This window comes from Rhinolophus sinicus, chromosome 1 (genome assembly GCF_057876585.1).
Source record: "Rhinolophus sinicus isolate RSI-liver-muscle chromosome 1, RSI-T2T, whole genome shotgun sequence".
NCBI classification, from domain to species: Eukaryota; Metazoa; Chordata; class Mammalia; order Chiroptera; family Rhinolophidae; genus Rhinolophus; species Rhinolophus sinicus.
This window is the reverse complement of record NC_142501.1, coordinates 57,792,332-57,809,172: the sequence shown is the minus strand read 5'-3', so window position 1 is coordinate 57,809,172 and position 16,841 is coordinate 57,792,332. Positions and strand designations below refer to the sequence as shown.

The following is a 16,841-nucleotide window of genomic DNA, read 5'->3' as shown; positions in this document are numbered from 1 at the left end:
CCATGGATAAGACACCAGGAGGTAAAGGTTTGTGTTTTATTTCAAAACAAAAGTTGAAATAAGACAAAATTAAGCTCTACCAAATTGTAGTGAAGAAACAGAATACCAACGGGTCAAAAAAGAAGCCAGAAGGATGGCACTGGCATAGACATGGGAAGAGTATAAAACTAGAAGCTTCTGGGTAAAGAAAAAATGTACAAAATGTGTTGGAATATAAATTGAATTTTTTTCCTCCAAGGTGATAAGTGCATGAGACCATTCACCACCCAAAAAGGAACGTGTTGTGGGACAGGGACACCCGTAATGGGGTGAGGACTTGCTTTACTCGGGCTGGGGAATCCTACCAGCCTCCAGGTTGGACATTTTGTTTTAATGAACCCTCTAAACTAACTGGAATAAGATGGATAAGGAACACCTGCTTTTCCAGCCCCATAAAAATCACAAGCGCCCTCTCTGGTGCGCGCTCACCTTCTCAGCTACACGGTAGCCGCTGGCCAACTCCTCCTCTTACGTTACTCTGCCCCAACGTTGGTGTCCCTGAGGGGGGCGCCCAAGAGTTAATGTCCTAGGCCGTCAGTACACGGCCTGTCCCCCGGGCCTACCGTAGCAAGACCTAACTGAGGAGTTCACACTATTCTAGGGTGATTTATGAGCTAAAAATCCCAAAGAAGGCATTCCAGGAACAGAAATAACCAAAAGAGTTTTTGTACTTGGTGAACGCTTTTTGGCCCCCAGCTTCCTGATCCTCGGGAAGGGGAGGGCAGATTAAAGGAAAGCTGTAAACCAGGTGCTTGTGCCCTTGTTGAACTGCAATTGTGAGGTAGGTCTGGAACACGGACAAGGAAGGGCTGGGATATGCTTGGAGAAGGAAGGTTTATTCAAAACCAGACATGCCAGGGAGAAGGCCGTGGTAACAGGTGAGAGGACACGGCTTTCTCATCACTAGTCATGTGGGGACCACCCCTAGCGAAGTGCAGCCAATTTCAGCAAAGATCAGAAGGGTGCTAGAGCTCATAGGCCACTTCCTCCTCCTAGGAAAGGAAGGTGTGAAAGCTGAGTGAGTCAGGGACCCTAAGGCGTGGCAGGACCTAAAATGCCCATCAGCACAGGAGTGGAGTAGTTGGTTTAAGAGGGAATCGGGCAGAATCACTGTGACAAGGCACGAGATTTAAGACGTAGCCCTTACGGGCTGGCTTTCCTAACACCCACCCTCTCCTCTGAGGTTAGTCTAGCAGAGCCTGGGACAAGTTTAGACCTGATCCAGTAAGTTTTATCCCTTGGTTAAGGTCACAGTAGCCCTTCCTGAGTGCAGTGCTGCTGCTCTCCCAGGAGGTGGGGCACGTGCACCAGAGCAACTGATTCCAGGATCCCTGTAACATTCCAACCAACGCCTCTGCGGCAAAGTACCAACCTCCATGTGGGTCCCCAAAGGCTGACACTGAAGCAGCCGCGAGTGAGCTTTGCAGACACCACGGGGTGAAGGGGCTCACAGATAAGTCAGTCAGGAAAGGAAGAGGAATGAAACCCCGGGATGGTCGGAGCAGCAGCAGCAGGTCTAGTTTTCACCCTCAGTGAATGATGTCTCCCTACCACCCCTGTCTATGACTTACAAGGATTATTAGAGCCACCAGGCCAAGTCTGGACAGCTCTTCAAATTCTTTGGTTAAAAAACATCTCTCCCCACCACCATTCCCATGTGATCCATAATCTCTACCCACACCCTCCAAGAAGTTGAGTCAGCCTAGGTAGGGTCTGTATCATCTCAGCATGAGAGGAACAGTCAACACTGGCGCAAGATGGGACAGACAAGCGCTGAGCCTAGTAAAGGATTATATCCTTTGAGGAAGGGACTCAGATATGGTCTACCTGACTGAAAACAAAAACACAAAGTACTAAAATAAGAATGTTATGAGCGGGCGGCTGGTTGGCTCAGTGGTTAGAGCGCAGTGCTCATAACACCAAGGTCGCCAGTTCGATTCCCACATGGGCCAGTGAGCTGCACCCTCCACAACTGGATTGAAAACAAGACATGGAGCTGATGGGTCCTGGAAAAACACACTGTTCCCCCATATTCCCCAATAAAATTTTTTTTAAAAAAATGTTATGAGCATCTGTAATGAATGGGGATGAGATGTGAAATGCAGAGAAAGTATGATCTGGGCTCCGCGAAGACAATTCAGAAAACACCAGGCATAACTGTTTACAGAGCCCAGCCCTAGGCTGTGAGCTTGAAGGCTCCCCTACAATTCCCAGCCACCACTGGCACCACTAGGCTATTTCATGAGAGAAAAAAGTATCCCTCATTCCTTCTCTTTTCCTTTATCCAATCACTCACCCATATTTGAACTAATTTAGAATGAACTAAGACCTATGGAAAAAATAACATGAGTGTAACCAAAAACACCAAAAAGAAATTCCACAGTGCCACTACCACTACAAAAATAACTTCGGGCTCCCCATCACTTCCCATGCCCAACCAAACCTGCCCAAACCAGAAACACTCAACAGAATTCATTGAGTAGACGCACATGAAGGGAACACACAAGTAATTTCAGGATTTAAAACAAAGACACAAACGTAAGTATTTTTTTTTAAATACAGAGAAGAGGAAATCGGGAGTTCTAGGAGGCAGGGGAAGGGCAGAAATGACAACAGTTTCCATGTGTGCAAGGTCCCCACTGCACTAACCCTCACACAGTAAGGCGCCCCCAAGCGACTCAAATGAACAGGATTCTAGATTTGTTTTCTCTTTTTCTTCAAGGCCACGGGCAAGAAATCTGCAGTATACTTTCCTTGACTAAGGGATGGAGGCTCGTTTGCTACTTGCCCAGCCAAACCCTTCTAGAAGCTTATTGGGGCTGTTTTATATTAGTTGACCCCTTCCTGAGGTTGGGAGCACCCATGAGAAAAGTAAAAGTGGCAATTTTGTCCTTTATATTTTATATCCTACCCATTGCCCCCACTCACCCCCAGGATGCACAAAAGGACAGTCTAAGGGTAGAAAGCATTGGGACTCATTTCTGGAAGGGGAGGGAAGGGAGGGTAAGCTGCGCCCAGGCTCTATGTACAACTGATACTACAGCTTTTCCCAGTATCATCATCTCCTGACAACCAGCCTAATGAACACCTGCTTCTCCATTCTCTGTCACTTGGCCTTCCGCCTGGTTGCCTGGTGGAAAGACACCTGACCTTGAAATGAAAGGGAGCAGAATTCTCCCTTCATCGTAAGGGAGTGACTGGGAAAAGACAACTGCAGGATCTTACTACTTCCTAGAAGGTGGGAAAAGGCTTTCTCTTCTCGTTCCACGTGCATAGAGTGAGGTCTTGCAGAAGGAGATGGAGTCGAAGAGCAACTAATAGACTTTTTAAAAGGACTCCTAACCTTGTAAATAATGAGATGGGATTTATTGCCCTTTTCTAGCCTAGCTCCCTGTCTTTCCACAAGAAGAAAAATGATTAATGATGTCTCGTTTCCTGTAACGGGCCCAAACACACCAAGACGGACAGGTTGCTTTGGACAGTTCCAGAAAGCTTTGTCCTTCCCCACCCTGCACAGCACACACGGAACGGGCCCCACTTTGATCTGTGTGCATGTGGCATGTACACAACAGCACAAGCCTTTTCAGGGTACATGGAGGTGTCAAAGGTCAAAGCCTGGGAAACTTAAAGGACCCCAGTTCTGTCACTTTCAACTAGTCCCATGAGTGTCAAAGGCAGCGTGTGTCCAGGGTAGGAGTGGGCGTTTACCAAATCCTCTGGTCCAGGAGGCAGGGACACCACTCACTGTCTCCGACAAGCTTCTCAGCCTTGGCACTACGGGCGTTGCGAGCCAGACGGTTCTTTGTCGGCAGCGCTGGGGCTTCCTGTGCACCGGAGGATGTTGAGCAGCTTCCCTGGTCTCTAGCCGCTAGATGCCAGTAGCAACAGCCTCCATCGTCAGGCATGACAGTCAAAAATGTCTCCAGAGATTGCCAAATGGCCTCCTGAGGACAAAGCCACCTCCTTGAGAGCCACTGGCCTAGAGGTGAAGCCACTGACCTTCCACAGTGGGGACGCAGCAAGGCCACAAGCAAAGGCTCTGAGCACAGGGAGGGTACAGTGGGGAGGAAAAGGGTCCTGAGACCAGAGCAGAGAAGAAGATCCTCCAGGAAGGAGGAAAGCAGGTAGATATTCCTGAAAAGCTGTAGCTGGAGAAGACACTTCCTCAGAGGGTGTCGGCCTCGGCAGTGAGAAGACTTACTCAGAAGTCAGTGAGTCCACCCTTCTGGAACTCGCCAGGGAAGACCTAGTCTTCATCCCAATTTGGCTCAAGAATGACTTCCAAGGGCTGGGCGGGCCTCCATGAGCCTAGGTCACAGCTCTGCTTCCTGAAGGCAAAGTCTAGGTTTTTCTCCCAAGATGTAGCAAGACAGCGGGAAGAAAAGCCAGTTCCTCTGCCTGCTTAGCGTGTTACCTTGTTCCTTGCCAAGCCCCCAGAAATTCCATATGAAATTTCATTCAAAAGAAAAATTCACAGAATTAAAAACTGTAAAAAGATCTAAATAGGCAAGCTCTGCTGAATGGAAAAGAGTAAAAGAACAATCTGGATGAGAGGAAGAAGTCATAAAATGTGTGAAGAAGAGACAGGATGTGTGAGCTAAGAGCTTTATAAAACAAAAATTTTGAAGTCTGCACATTTTCTCACACACATACCAAAACGTCTGTAATTAAATTCAGTAAGAAGGGCCCACAGTAGGACTCCTTCAATGTTCTAGCACATCTTTCCTTTCCTTTTTTTAAGAGAAGAAATAATAAAAAATTTTAGAAGCCTCCCCAAATAAGTCCAACACATCAAAAAGTGTTTTTCATAAAGATGAGAAGACGCTCCAGGCACCATGTGTCTTTGGGGTAGGGAAAGAATATATTGCAGTTAAAAACAAAACATAAAACTTTCTTTGCAAAAGAAAGAAAAGTTTTTTTGATCACCTTGAATGTAGCATACACAAAAAGTGACAGTTCCCCAGGCTCCATCAGGAATGGAGGAGTAGGAGAGGGCAGGAGTGCAGAGATTTCTTTTTCAGGCCCAGGCCTGTGAAAAACGATGGCCAAGTGTTAGTTCTTAGCAGGGCCCACACGTGGCGTGTATTCCTCATTAGCCCTCTGGAGTCTGGGAGCATCAGCATCTCCAAGAATTCATTGGTATTCAACAAAGGTGGAGAAGGAAATCCTAAAGGAGGAATAAGCCAGAGAGGGCAGGGAGGGGGATGGTAAACGTGAGCCTGCCTGACGTCAGGCTGCGCAGCGCACCCTGCCCCTCAGCGTGTGATTCTTACCACTGTTACTTGTTGAACTGGAAAGAATAGAGCCCATGGTCTGAGGGAGCGTCCACCGTCACTTGATTTTGCTGGCCGCTGCTCTCCTGTCCACAGCCAAGGCAGGGGCGTCAGCCCGTGCATGACACCTCGCCTCCCACTACGGCAGCCGTGTGAACCCCCCGGGGCTGAGTGCTCTCCCCACCTACCCACTGCCGGACACCTGTGTGAGTACTCCCCAACATTTACAGCTGCCTGTCCTCTGCCCAAGAAAGTCAGCAGCCTGGTAGTAGCTACTGTCGGGCCAAACGTCAGGAAGGGCCTTCTTCAAGGACACAATCTAAGTCTTGCCTTCCTTCCTGCATTCTTCACACACCTGCCAGCTGTTTGCCAGCACAGAATCAGCATCGTTGTGAGAGGAAGGTCTTGATGGGGGGGGTGGGGGGGGGGAGGATCTGCCTCTGTTCATTTCCTGTCCTGAATCCAAAGAGACCTGTAAAACTCTTACCTCAACTGAAACACTGGAAGAAGGCACAGGGGGGTACTGGGAGACGTAAGCTCCTTGCATGGCTGCAGCTGTTGGCATGTACTAGAATGAAAAACATCAGTAAGCTTCGAGCGGTGACTCTTGGCTACATTTAAAGCACCTGGGGAGCTTTAGAAACTACTGCTGCCTGTGCTCCCTCCCCAGAGAGTCTAACTTAATTGTGCTCTGTAAGAGCACTTCGGGTAGTTCTAAAGTACACTGGCTTGCAGAGACTGCCACCTCCATGACTTCCGTTCCTCCTCTGTCCTGTCTTCTGCTTTTCCTCGAGCCCTCCTGTGCAAATCATTGCAGCAGACCTACAAGACAGCTAATGAGCTTCCTCCATTCTTCTTGTTACTGTTTTGATAAAGATTTCTAAGAAATGTGAATGAACTCCTAGATAAACTAGTTATGTAGCTAGAAACATTATTTGTTTAGCTTCACGAGTAGGAATCAGTTAAAAGGAGTGGCTGGGGAGCAGAATGGCTGTATTCCCGGCTCAAGGATTATCAGCTTTTGAGTTTAGCCCCCATTCTGAGTACACCCTCAGTGACGCTGAAGTGATTTCATTACCATTCACAAGTATTTAACCTGAAGAGCACTGCATAGGTATTTCTTGCTCGGTAGGAGTGATAATCAGAAACATCCTGCTTTACCGTGCCCGTGGTGCTGAGGGACAGGTGGCCCAATTGCTGGGTAAGGGGTCCCATCATGGAGGCAGGCTGGAGAGAAATGGGGTGATCCATGCCTGGTGTCAGAACTGAACCCTAGAGGCAGCAACAAAGGACAGTGTTAGGTGGCAGCATCCTGTGCGGCTGCCTGCAGCAGTGATTCATGGCTACCAGGACCATTGAAGACAGACATTTTAAAATCCTGAGAAATGATAGGTGGGCAGCAACCCAGTTATGCAACAGGAATGGGTTCTCTGCCCATCAGTCTAGAGGGATCCCCGTCTAAGAATAACAAACTCACAGAATTTAAGGTCATACACCTGGGTTGCATAAGGCCTGAGCCAGAACTCATACCCACATCTCCTGTCATCAAATCCCACTGTTTTTCATTACATCAAATTGCCTCTTTGGCTTTTGCCCACATCTGAACACTCACTGAAGGCTGCATGAGGTATGACTGGTGGTGCATCCAAGACGGGTTAGGTACTTGTAGAGGAGATGTCTGAGTTACTCTCTAATGCAAGCAAAAATAAACAAAAATGTTAATTGCCCAGAAACTATTGTTTTGTCCAGTGATCTGATAATATTCAGCAAAACCCTCCAAAAGTTGGAGTGCCCCCTCAGAAAATAGAAACATGAAGAATAAACTGTTTAAAAAATATTAGGGTGGCTGGTTAGCTCAGTTGGTTAGAGCATGGTGCTAATAACACCAAGGTTGCCAGTTCGATCCCTGCATGGGCCACTGTGAGCTGTGCCCTCCTTTAAAAGATAGATAGATAGATAGATAGATAGATAGATAGATAGATAGATAGATAGATAGATATAGATAGATACACATATAGATAGATATAGATAGATAGATATTTATATCTATATCTATATTTATCTATATACCATCTATATATCTATAGATATATATTTTTAGCAACTCTTACACCTCAAGAAATAACCCAATTTAAAAGTGGGCAAAGGATTTGAATAGATATTTGTGTAAGAAGATATACAAATGGCCAATAAGCACATGAAAGAGGCTCAAAATCAATAGCCACTAGGGAAATGTAAATCAAAAACACAATGAGATACCACTTCACACCCAGTAGGATGGCCATAATTAAAAGGACAGAATAACAACTGTTACACACTGCGAATGGGAATGTAAAATGGTTCAACAGTTTCAGAAAACAGTTTGGCTGTTCCTCAAAAAATTACAGTTACTGTGTAACCCAGCAATTCCACTCCTAGGTTTATACCCAAGAGAAATGAAAACATATGTCCACACAAAAATTGTACACAAATGGCAAGATTATTCATAATAGCCAAAGGTGAAAACAACTCAAATGGCCATCAACTGAATAACAAATGAATAACAAAATTTGTGGTATATCCACACAATGGAATATGATTCAGTCATAAAAAAGGAAGTACTGATACATGTTATAACTTGGATAAACCTTTAAAGCATGCTAACTGAAAGAAGCCAGACACAAGACATACATTGTACGCTTTCATTTATATGAAATGTCTAGAATAGGCAAATCTATAGACTTATAAAAAGTATATTAGTGGTGGCCAGGCGCTTGGGGTAAGGAAGGATGGGGAATGACCTCTAATGGCTGTAGAGTTTCTTTCTGAGGTGATGAAAATGTTCTGGAATTAGATAATAGTGATAGTTGTATAGTTTTGTAAATATACTAAAAACTACTAACTTGTACGCTTTAAGAAGGTGAATTTCATGGTATGTGAATTGTATCTCATTTAAATTTGTAAAATGAAAAAAATTAGCAATGAGAAGCTAGAAATGCATCACAATAAACAAGTAGGGTTTATTCCATAAATATAAGGATTGTTCAAGATCAGAAACTCTATACACGAGTCAAAATTGAAGGAAAAAGCCAAAGTGTAACACTAGATGCTGAAAAGACATTCGATAAAATTCAGCAGCCATTTATTTTTTAAAAAATCACAAAGTAAAATAGGAACTAGAAAGAAACCTATTTACATATATTAAATGTTATTACCAAAAACTTGCCACATTAACCTAGAGAGAGAAATATTAAAACTATCGCAATTATAGTAACCTATTTTATAGTAAGGCCAAATAAATACAATTAAGTAAGAATACAATTGGCATAAAATTGGAAAGGAAGAGAAACTATTATTTGCACTGATAATATCATTGTATACCTAGAAAACCTAAGAGACTCAAGTAAAAAACAAAAAAAGTAAATAATAAGAGGATTTGGTAAGTCAGCTGCACACTAAATAAACATAAATCAGTAGCTTTTTTTCAATGTATCAACGAGTGTATCTAGAAATGTTTATAAAAATTATAGAACACTTAGGAATATACAGAGGGTGCCAAAAAATGTATACACATTCTAAGAAAGGAAAAAAGTGTATTAAAATTGTCACACTCAATATATACTGATAACAAAAGATGAATACAAGTCATGTGTACACATTTTTTTGGCATCCCCGGTATTTAACAAGAAAAGCATAAGAACCTACATAAACAAAACTAAAATCTCGTGTTTCCCCAAAAATAAGACCTAGCCAGGCAATTAGCTCTAATGCGTCTTTTGGAGCAAAAATTAATATAACACCCGGTATTATATTATATTACTTATATTATATTACATTACATTACATTACATTACATTACATTACATTACATTACATTACATTACATTACATTATATTATATAAGACCTGGTCTTATATTATAGTAAAATAAGACCAGGGCTCATATTAATTTTTGCTCCAAATTGTCCGGCTAGGTCTTATTTTGGGAGGAACACAGTCTTATTGAAGGACATAAAAAAAGATTTAAAAACATGAAAAGAAATACCATATCTTAGGTGAAAAGGTTAGTACTTTTAAAAATGTCAATTCTCTTAAACTAGTATATAGCTTTAATGTAATTCCAATTAAAATCCTCACAGATTTTTAAAAATTATATAAAATCACCATCAACTTTATAGAGAAGAATATACGCCAAAAGATAGCAAAGGATGAAAAAGAAAGAGTGGAGAGGAGGGTTTTGTCTTATCAAATATTAGAACATATTATGAAAGCAACTGTAGTCAAATCAATATATTGTTCCAATATATTATTGGAATAGGAACAGAAACAATGATCATAGGGAGAGAATGAATAAAAAAAAAAAAATTCCAGTATTTATTATATGACAAAGGTGGCATGTCAATTCAGTGGGAAAAGAATGGATTACTTAATAATTTAGTGCTAGCGCAACTGGTTAATATTTTGAAAGAAAATACATGGGTGGCCAGATTGCTCAGTGGTTAGAGCAGTGTTCATAGTAACACCAAGGTCGCTGGTTCAAGTCCCACAGGGACCAGTGAGCTGCACCCTCCACAACTAGATTGAAAATAATGACTTGACTTGGAGCTGATGGGTCCTGGAAAAACACACTGTTCCCCAATATTCCCCAATAAAATAAAAAAATAAAAAATACAATAGTACCCCTGTTTTCTACCATATACAAAAATAAATTCCTGATGATTACACATTTACATGAAAAAAATTAAATAAATCTTGGATACCACGTGTACAACACAAGGGGAAAACCTTTTGAATTAAGGCAAGAAATTAAAAATCCATACATGAAAAAGCAGATGTATTTAACTATACACAAATTTTTAATTTTTGTATGACAAAAAGTGGTGATTCCCAAATTATGGTCCTTTGACCAGCAGCAATAGCAGCAGCAGCATCTGGGCAATTGTGAAAAATACAAATTCTTGCTTCCCACCCTAGACTTACTAAATCAGAAGGTCCTGGTGTGGTGCCCAGTAACCTAGGTTTAATAAGCTCTCCAAGTGATTCTGATGTACAGCTAAAGTCTGAGGGCCACAAAGTCAATGGACAAAAATTAAATTTGGAAAAAAATATTTGTAGCAAAGATAACATTCAGAGGATTAACACTTCTAACATACAAATATCTTTTTATAAGTTGATGGGAAAAGAACAAATAACCAAAGAGAAAAATGGGCCAATCATACAAAGAGCAATCAGAGAATACCAAATCAAAATATACAAACATTAAAAAATGCTTAAACTTACGCAGCAGTCAGGGAAGTGCAAATTAAAGTCATAATGCACTTTACAACCATTTAATAGGAAAAAATGTAAAAAGAGCAGCATCACCTATGGCTGGAGGGAAATGGGTGTTCTCAGGTTGGACACCTCCTTTGTGAAAAGCAGTCTGGTAACATCTATAAAAGTGAAAGTCTCAAATATATGGTGATGGAAGGAGAACTGACTCTGGGTGGTGAACACACAATGGGATTTATAGATGATGTATTACAGAATTGTACACCTGAAATCTATGTAACTGTACTAACAATTGTTACCCCAATAAACTTTTAAAAAAAACGCACCCAGAAGTCCACAGATTATTCAATGTAGCCAGCCCACTCCTCGGACTCCAGCCCCCAGAAATAAAAGCACTCACATATAAGGAAAGAATCACCAGGGCGTTTACTGGAACATTATTTGTACGAGAAAAACACTGAAATCCAAGTGAATGCCCTTCATTGGGGTACAGCTGAAGAATTCTGGTGTATTTGTTGCATGAAATATAATGTAACTATTAAAATAAGGAAATAATTAAACAGAGGATCTCAACATTAGCTGTATAAGAATCCCCTGAAGGTCATTTGGGCCGGCCCGGTGGCTCAGGTGGTTAGAGCTCCATGCTCCTAACTCCGAAGGCTGCCAGTTCGATTCCCACATGGGCCAGTGGGCTCTCTCTCAACCACAAGGCTGCCAGTTCAACTCCTCGAGTCCCGCAAGGGATGGTGGGCTCCGCCCCCTGCAACTAAGATTGAACACAGCACCTTGAGCTGAGCTGCCGCTGAGCTCCCGGATGGCTCAGTTGGTTGAAATGTGTCCTATCAACCACACAGTTGCCGGTTTAACTCCTGCAAGGGATGGTGGGCTGTGCCCCCTGCAACTAGAAAACGGCAACTGGACCTGGAGCTGAGCTGCGCCCTCCACAACTAAGACTGAAAGGACAACAACTTGAAGCTGAACTAAGATTGAAAGGACAACAACTTGACTTGAAAGAAAAGTCCTGGAAGTACACACTGTTCCCCAATAAAGTCCTGTTCCCCTTCCCCAATAAAATCTTAAAAAAAAAAAAAAAATGTTGCCAGAAAATGCCAATCTTTAAAAAAATAATAATAATAATTTTTAAAAAAAGAAAAGAAAAAAAAGAATCCCCTGAAGTTCATTAAAACTCAGATTGTTTGAAAAAAAAAAAAAAAAAAAAAACTCAGATTGTTGGGAACCATCACCAAGGTTTCTCATTCCGTAAATCTGTGATGGAGTCCAAGAATTTTCTTGTGTTTCTAAAAGTTCCCAGGTGATGCTGATAACTGCTGGCCCAAGGACTACACTTTGAGAATCACTGGTTTAAAATACTATTAAGTGAGAAGAGTAAAGTATGAAAATATATTTAATATGTTCAAATTTTTGTAAAATTAACAATGACTTCCAAAAACCCTATACGTATGGGTATATGCACATGAAGAAAAATGTGGAAAAATAGTATGCAATTAACATGGATTTACCTGTGGGGGTGATGAACAGAGAATAAGAGGATGTTACTACAACAGTCTATACGTATGTAATGTGATCACATGTTATGCTTTTATATAAAATTATTTGTGTGTAATATGCATAAAGGACAAATAAAAAAACAAGTACTTTCCAACCTTATATTCCTTCACCCAGAACATAATGACACCCTTTTTCGGGCATGAACATACCTGATATGAAGACACAGGAGATGGAAGATATGGGGAGAGTGCAGACTGAGCGAGCATCCTGTTGGGAGTGATGTTATAAGGAGCTGGGTAAAACCTGTAGGAAGGAACCTCATCAGTAAGGAGTCACATAGACATAGCTACTTGCCGCTAAGTGCCGTTTAAAAATCAAGATGAAACATCCAAGTGCCTGGACACAGGCTCTTGTCATTTTCAGGTGACCTGATTATATAAACACCCTTACCCATTCTGAAGAGCTGTGGCTGGGTCATAGGTCAAGGCCATACCACCCTATAAAGAAAGAACACAGTGTACATATTGTGAGCCCTTGGGTGAGAAGAGGAACAAGCCCAGAAATGTCAAGGCTGATGATGTATTTGCTTCAACTGACTAAAGTGAAGTCTAGACAAGCTGTTCCAGAGTTTTTCTGGTTCTTCACGCTGCAAAACCCCACTCAAGACCCACACTGAAGAGCATGTTAAGTAGTCAGCATCTCTCAGTTATAAACTATAGCTCTCAGGCTTGCCACCTAAGCTCACAGAAATCAGGCCATGGTCGTTTCCATTCTATTTGATATCCTCAGTACTCCTGTTTCCTTAGAGGTCCTCTTACCATGTCTCCATTCCTTGGCCAGGCCCGTCCATTTTGCACAAATTTTCCTTGGATCTGTCGTTTCTTTGGACCACCATCAGCAAATTTGCAAAGCAATGGATCAGATGGGGCTGCCAAGAGAGAAAGCAGACAGGCAGCTGAGTCCCACCTCACTTAGCCCACTCACACTCATGCAAAACTCCTCCAGAATCTTCACTGGAAGTAACAACCTGTGGCCCTCTCAGCCTGATTCCCAGATGCCTCACCTGGTACTCCAGGGGGTGTCTTAATATATTTTCCATTAAAGTGGGTGATGATGGCTTCACACTTCTCTGTGGACTCCATCCTAAGGAGCACAAGAGGGGTTAGGCTCTAGCTTCTCCAGGATCTGTGCTCTCCCTACATTCAAAAAGAAAGCTCTAATTTCCCAGCCCCACAAATGCTCTAAAAGTTGTGTCTATAGAAACAGAGTTTCCTCCACACAAATTCAAGGTATCCTGAAGTGGCAAACCCAGCTTCTAATGAAGGTTTTCTCAACTGGCTCTGGTAGGGGTCCTGAAAGGAAGAATGGAGGCCTTTAAGCTATGAATATGTATTCCAAAGGAGATACTGATAGATGGGCCTAGTATTGTGTCTGGTTCATAAATAAGAATACAATTAATAGAGGCTGTTATTACTTTTATTACAAAATTGCTAATGGACACTGTTCCTTCAATTTGATAAAACTACACAAGCTAAGAATTTGCCAATATGTGTTTTTTGGGTTATTAATCAAGGTCTCATTAACTACTGATTACATCATTAACATTTCATGAGTCTGTAGGAGGAAACAATAATAAGACAGGGTTTTATGGTCCATAGTGATAGAAAAAACAATGTTTCTAACTACTGAGTTAAAGTATCTTGTGAGGGAAGAGGGCTGAATAAGGAATCATAAAATTTCGACTCCAGAGCCTGTTCACCATCCAAAAGCTCTATGAGTCAGGACATGCACAAAAACCCTTTGGACCCATTCCTCATTTCTGCTTTAGAGAAATTATACATCTACCCTACTACATGGGGTTGTATAAATCAAATGAAATAATCTATATAAATGTGTTCTAAAAATTGTAAGGGTCTACATCATAGAAGTATCTTCCCCTCTTTCCATATTCAAAGCAAGTCTCAGTATAGTTTCTATGCCAATAACCACTAAAAATATAAGCCAGTCCTGTGAAGGCATTCACAAAAAAAAGAAAAAAAAAAGGACTCAAATGGAACCTTTTAGAGAAAACCACACGTGAGGTATCCTAGAACAGACGTCTTTAGTTAGGTTACTCCTATTCCTTAATCTTTCAAAAGGCATGGAGAGTTTTAGAGACTTGCTTTCAGAACCACAACTTCTTCATAAACTCTTTCCTAAAAATGATCGACATGAGGGATCGCTCACGGTCACTAATGATCAAGGCTAAGTCCCCTCTGACAACCACTCCTCTCAATTTGCTTCACACTCTTCCCAAAACAACACGAGGCAGTGATGACTGAGTTACAAATGCTCCCAATTCTTCCTCCCAACAGAAGCTGGAGGGCTCACAAGTTGTCAACTGACACATAAAAACACTCAGTTTTGAAGAAAGATCACCCTGGTTCTTGGCATATGATCCAGATGGAATTCAAAGAATTCCTATTTTAACAAAACTCTTTCCATTCCCATTTACTTATTTATGTGAACAAGGTTCCTCCACATGAAAACAAAAACAGGAACAGAACTGACAGTAAACCCTGTCTTGTTATAGCAATACACAATATTCACTGATGGTTACATGACCTAATTAGAAAAATCTAAATAAAATAGAACTTTTCCATGTCATAGGAGAAGCATTTTCAATAAAATTTACTTTATATAAAATAATTTTGTATCAACATTTTAATATATTTATGTTGTTGGGGGCAACTGTGAACTAATAATTATAAAGAGAATTTTCATGGCCACTAGAAAAAAATTTAATTTACATACATATTTTTATTGCAGAGAAGTACTACAGAATCATCCATAAAAAGACTTTCAACTATAAAAATATTTTACACTAGAATATAATTCTGTAGGAAAATGGAATGGAAATACAAGATCAGGAAGGAAAAAAAGAACACGGTAAAAAAGATGTAAGAATTATGACTTAAAAAAAGAAATGCCTTATGTATTTTCAAAATGGATGGTTTTGTGTATCAAATTGCTATGACATTTAGATTTTTTTTTACAGATTTTTAAAAAATTAAATTTATTGGGGTGACATTGGTTAGTAAAATTATATAGGTTTCAAGTGTACATTTCTATAATAAATCATCTATAAATCCCATTGTGTGTTCACCACCCAGAGTCAGTTCTCCTTCCATCACCACATATTTTATCGCCTTTTCTCTCTTCTACCACACTGCCCTGACATTTAGATTTCATTTGGATACATTTAAAAATGATATGACAGCTTGATTTAAAATATGTTTAAGCTATATACGATGTCAGAGGGGTAACAGATTGGGAGGTATCACTTTATGACAGGTGTAAATGTCTAACTATCACATTGCTTTGTACACCTGAAACTAATAAAAATAAATAAAACATCAATGTTTAAAATGTGTTGGAAATCACACGTAGCAAGAATCTAAATTTATGAAGAAAATTTGTAGTTATTAATGCAAAAACATGCAAGAGTTTTAATAGTTTTTCAAGTCTTCAAAGCCACCTTTCCCAAAATGGGTTCTAAGACACTGGGGCCACTTCCATGAACTCACAGAGGCACAGTAAGGGGCATTTTAACTTTCTGAAGAAAATACAGCAACATCTGCTGCATACTGTGTGTACAACTAACTCTAAATAGTTCACCATTTCAACAGCCAATGACCCTTATGACAAAAGCAAGTACCATAAGAAAATCAATGTGTAACAGGAAATGAGGGTGTAAACGTCCAATTTGATTCCAAGGTTTGAGTAGTTGTACAGTGTCGAACAGGTACACATCCATTAGTAAGTATAGTTATTTAAGGATGAAATAAACATATTTTCTCTTTCAAGTATTTTTTCAAATAGCTACAAAAATTGTTAGGATATGAACGCTTTTTGAGTTGTTTAGACCATTTAATTACTTAATAAATTGAACTGTTAAGCATTTGTTTGGTCTAGGGCAAAAAATTAACAAGACAACTATGGTGCTATGATCTGAAAAAGGTTAGGAACCTCTGCTTGAAGAGAGTGTGGGAGAGAAAAAAAGTCGATGACCACAAACCTAGGAACTCCCCTTAGTTATCCGTGGGATGGCCAGCAGGTGGCACTACCAAGATTGAGTTGGCTAGAGAAGCCCTTTCCGCTTTCCAAGGTCTAAAACATTCCAAGTAAGAGAGTGTTCTTGGATCAGACAAGATATTTAAAACAAAAAGGGATCTTCAGATCCTGTAGTCTAGTCGTTTTCAAATTTTACAAAAAGGCAACAGAATCCCCTTTCAAACAAAATCTTAAGATAAATAAAAGCAGGAACATTTCTTAAGTGGGCTAGAGGAAGCTGCGGCTCTACAGCGACACCTAAGCTCGGAGGAGGGCACCCAGAGAGCTGTGCAGCTCTAGGAAATCACTCATCCAAATCAATCTCTACTTCACAGAGTAAACCCAGGCTCATAAAGGTCTGATACCACGTGGGCAGTTAGTGGCCAAGTTGGTGCTAGAATCTAAGTTTCTCAATAGATCTGAAAATGTAGACCCAAACTTGTACTTCGTCCTAACTGATCTTGAAGCCAGAAGGAGTAGGGCTCTGCTCTACCACCCACTCCTGTGACACCTCGGGCAAAACACTTCATATTGGGAAACTTTGTCTCCTTATCAATCAAATGAAGAATTAATATTTATTGCACAGGGTTGCTGTAATGATTAAATCAAATAATAAGATCAGAAACTACTCAGTAAACTATAAGATATGGAATTAGTTTATTCTGATTGGGTCTGGAT

General features: G+C 40.9%; 1 protein-coding gene across 5 annotated transcripts in view; it reads right to left on the bottom strand.

Moving 5' to 3' along the window:
• Window positions 1-22: 22 nt before the first annotated feature.
• The window catches only part of RBMS2 (RNA binding motif single stranded interacting protein 2), a 46,052-nt gene continuing 29,233 nt past the window's right edge, over window positions 23-16,841 (bottom strand). For 4 of the 5 annotated variants that reach the window (XM_088800091.1, XM_088800087.1, XM_088800082.1 and 1 more), the window contains 9 exons: window positions 13,135-13,214; window positions 12,890-12,999; window positions 12,522-12,568; window positions 12,281-12,374; window positions 6,925-7,002; window positions 6,474-6,584; window positions 5,800-5,880; window positions 5,313-5,398; window positions 23-5,206 (listed from right to left, as the gene is read on the bottom strand). In XM_088800091.1, coding sequence (XP_088656217.1) covers window positions 5,318-5,398; window positions 5,800-5,880; window positions 6,474-6,584; window positions 6,925-7,002; window positions 12,281-12,374; window positions 12,522-12,568; window positions 12,890-12,999; window positions 13,135-13,214 — 682 coding nt within the window. In that variant the 3' untranslated portion in view covers window positions 23-5,206; window positions 5,313-5,317. The other variant, XM_088800094.1, reaches the window with a different exon arrangement.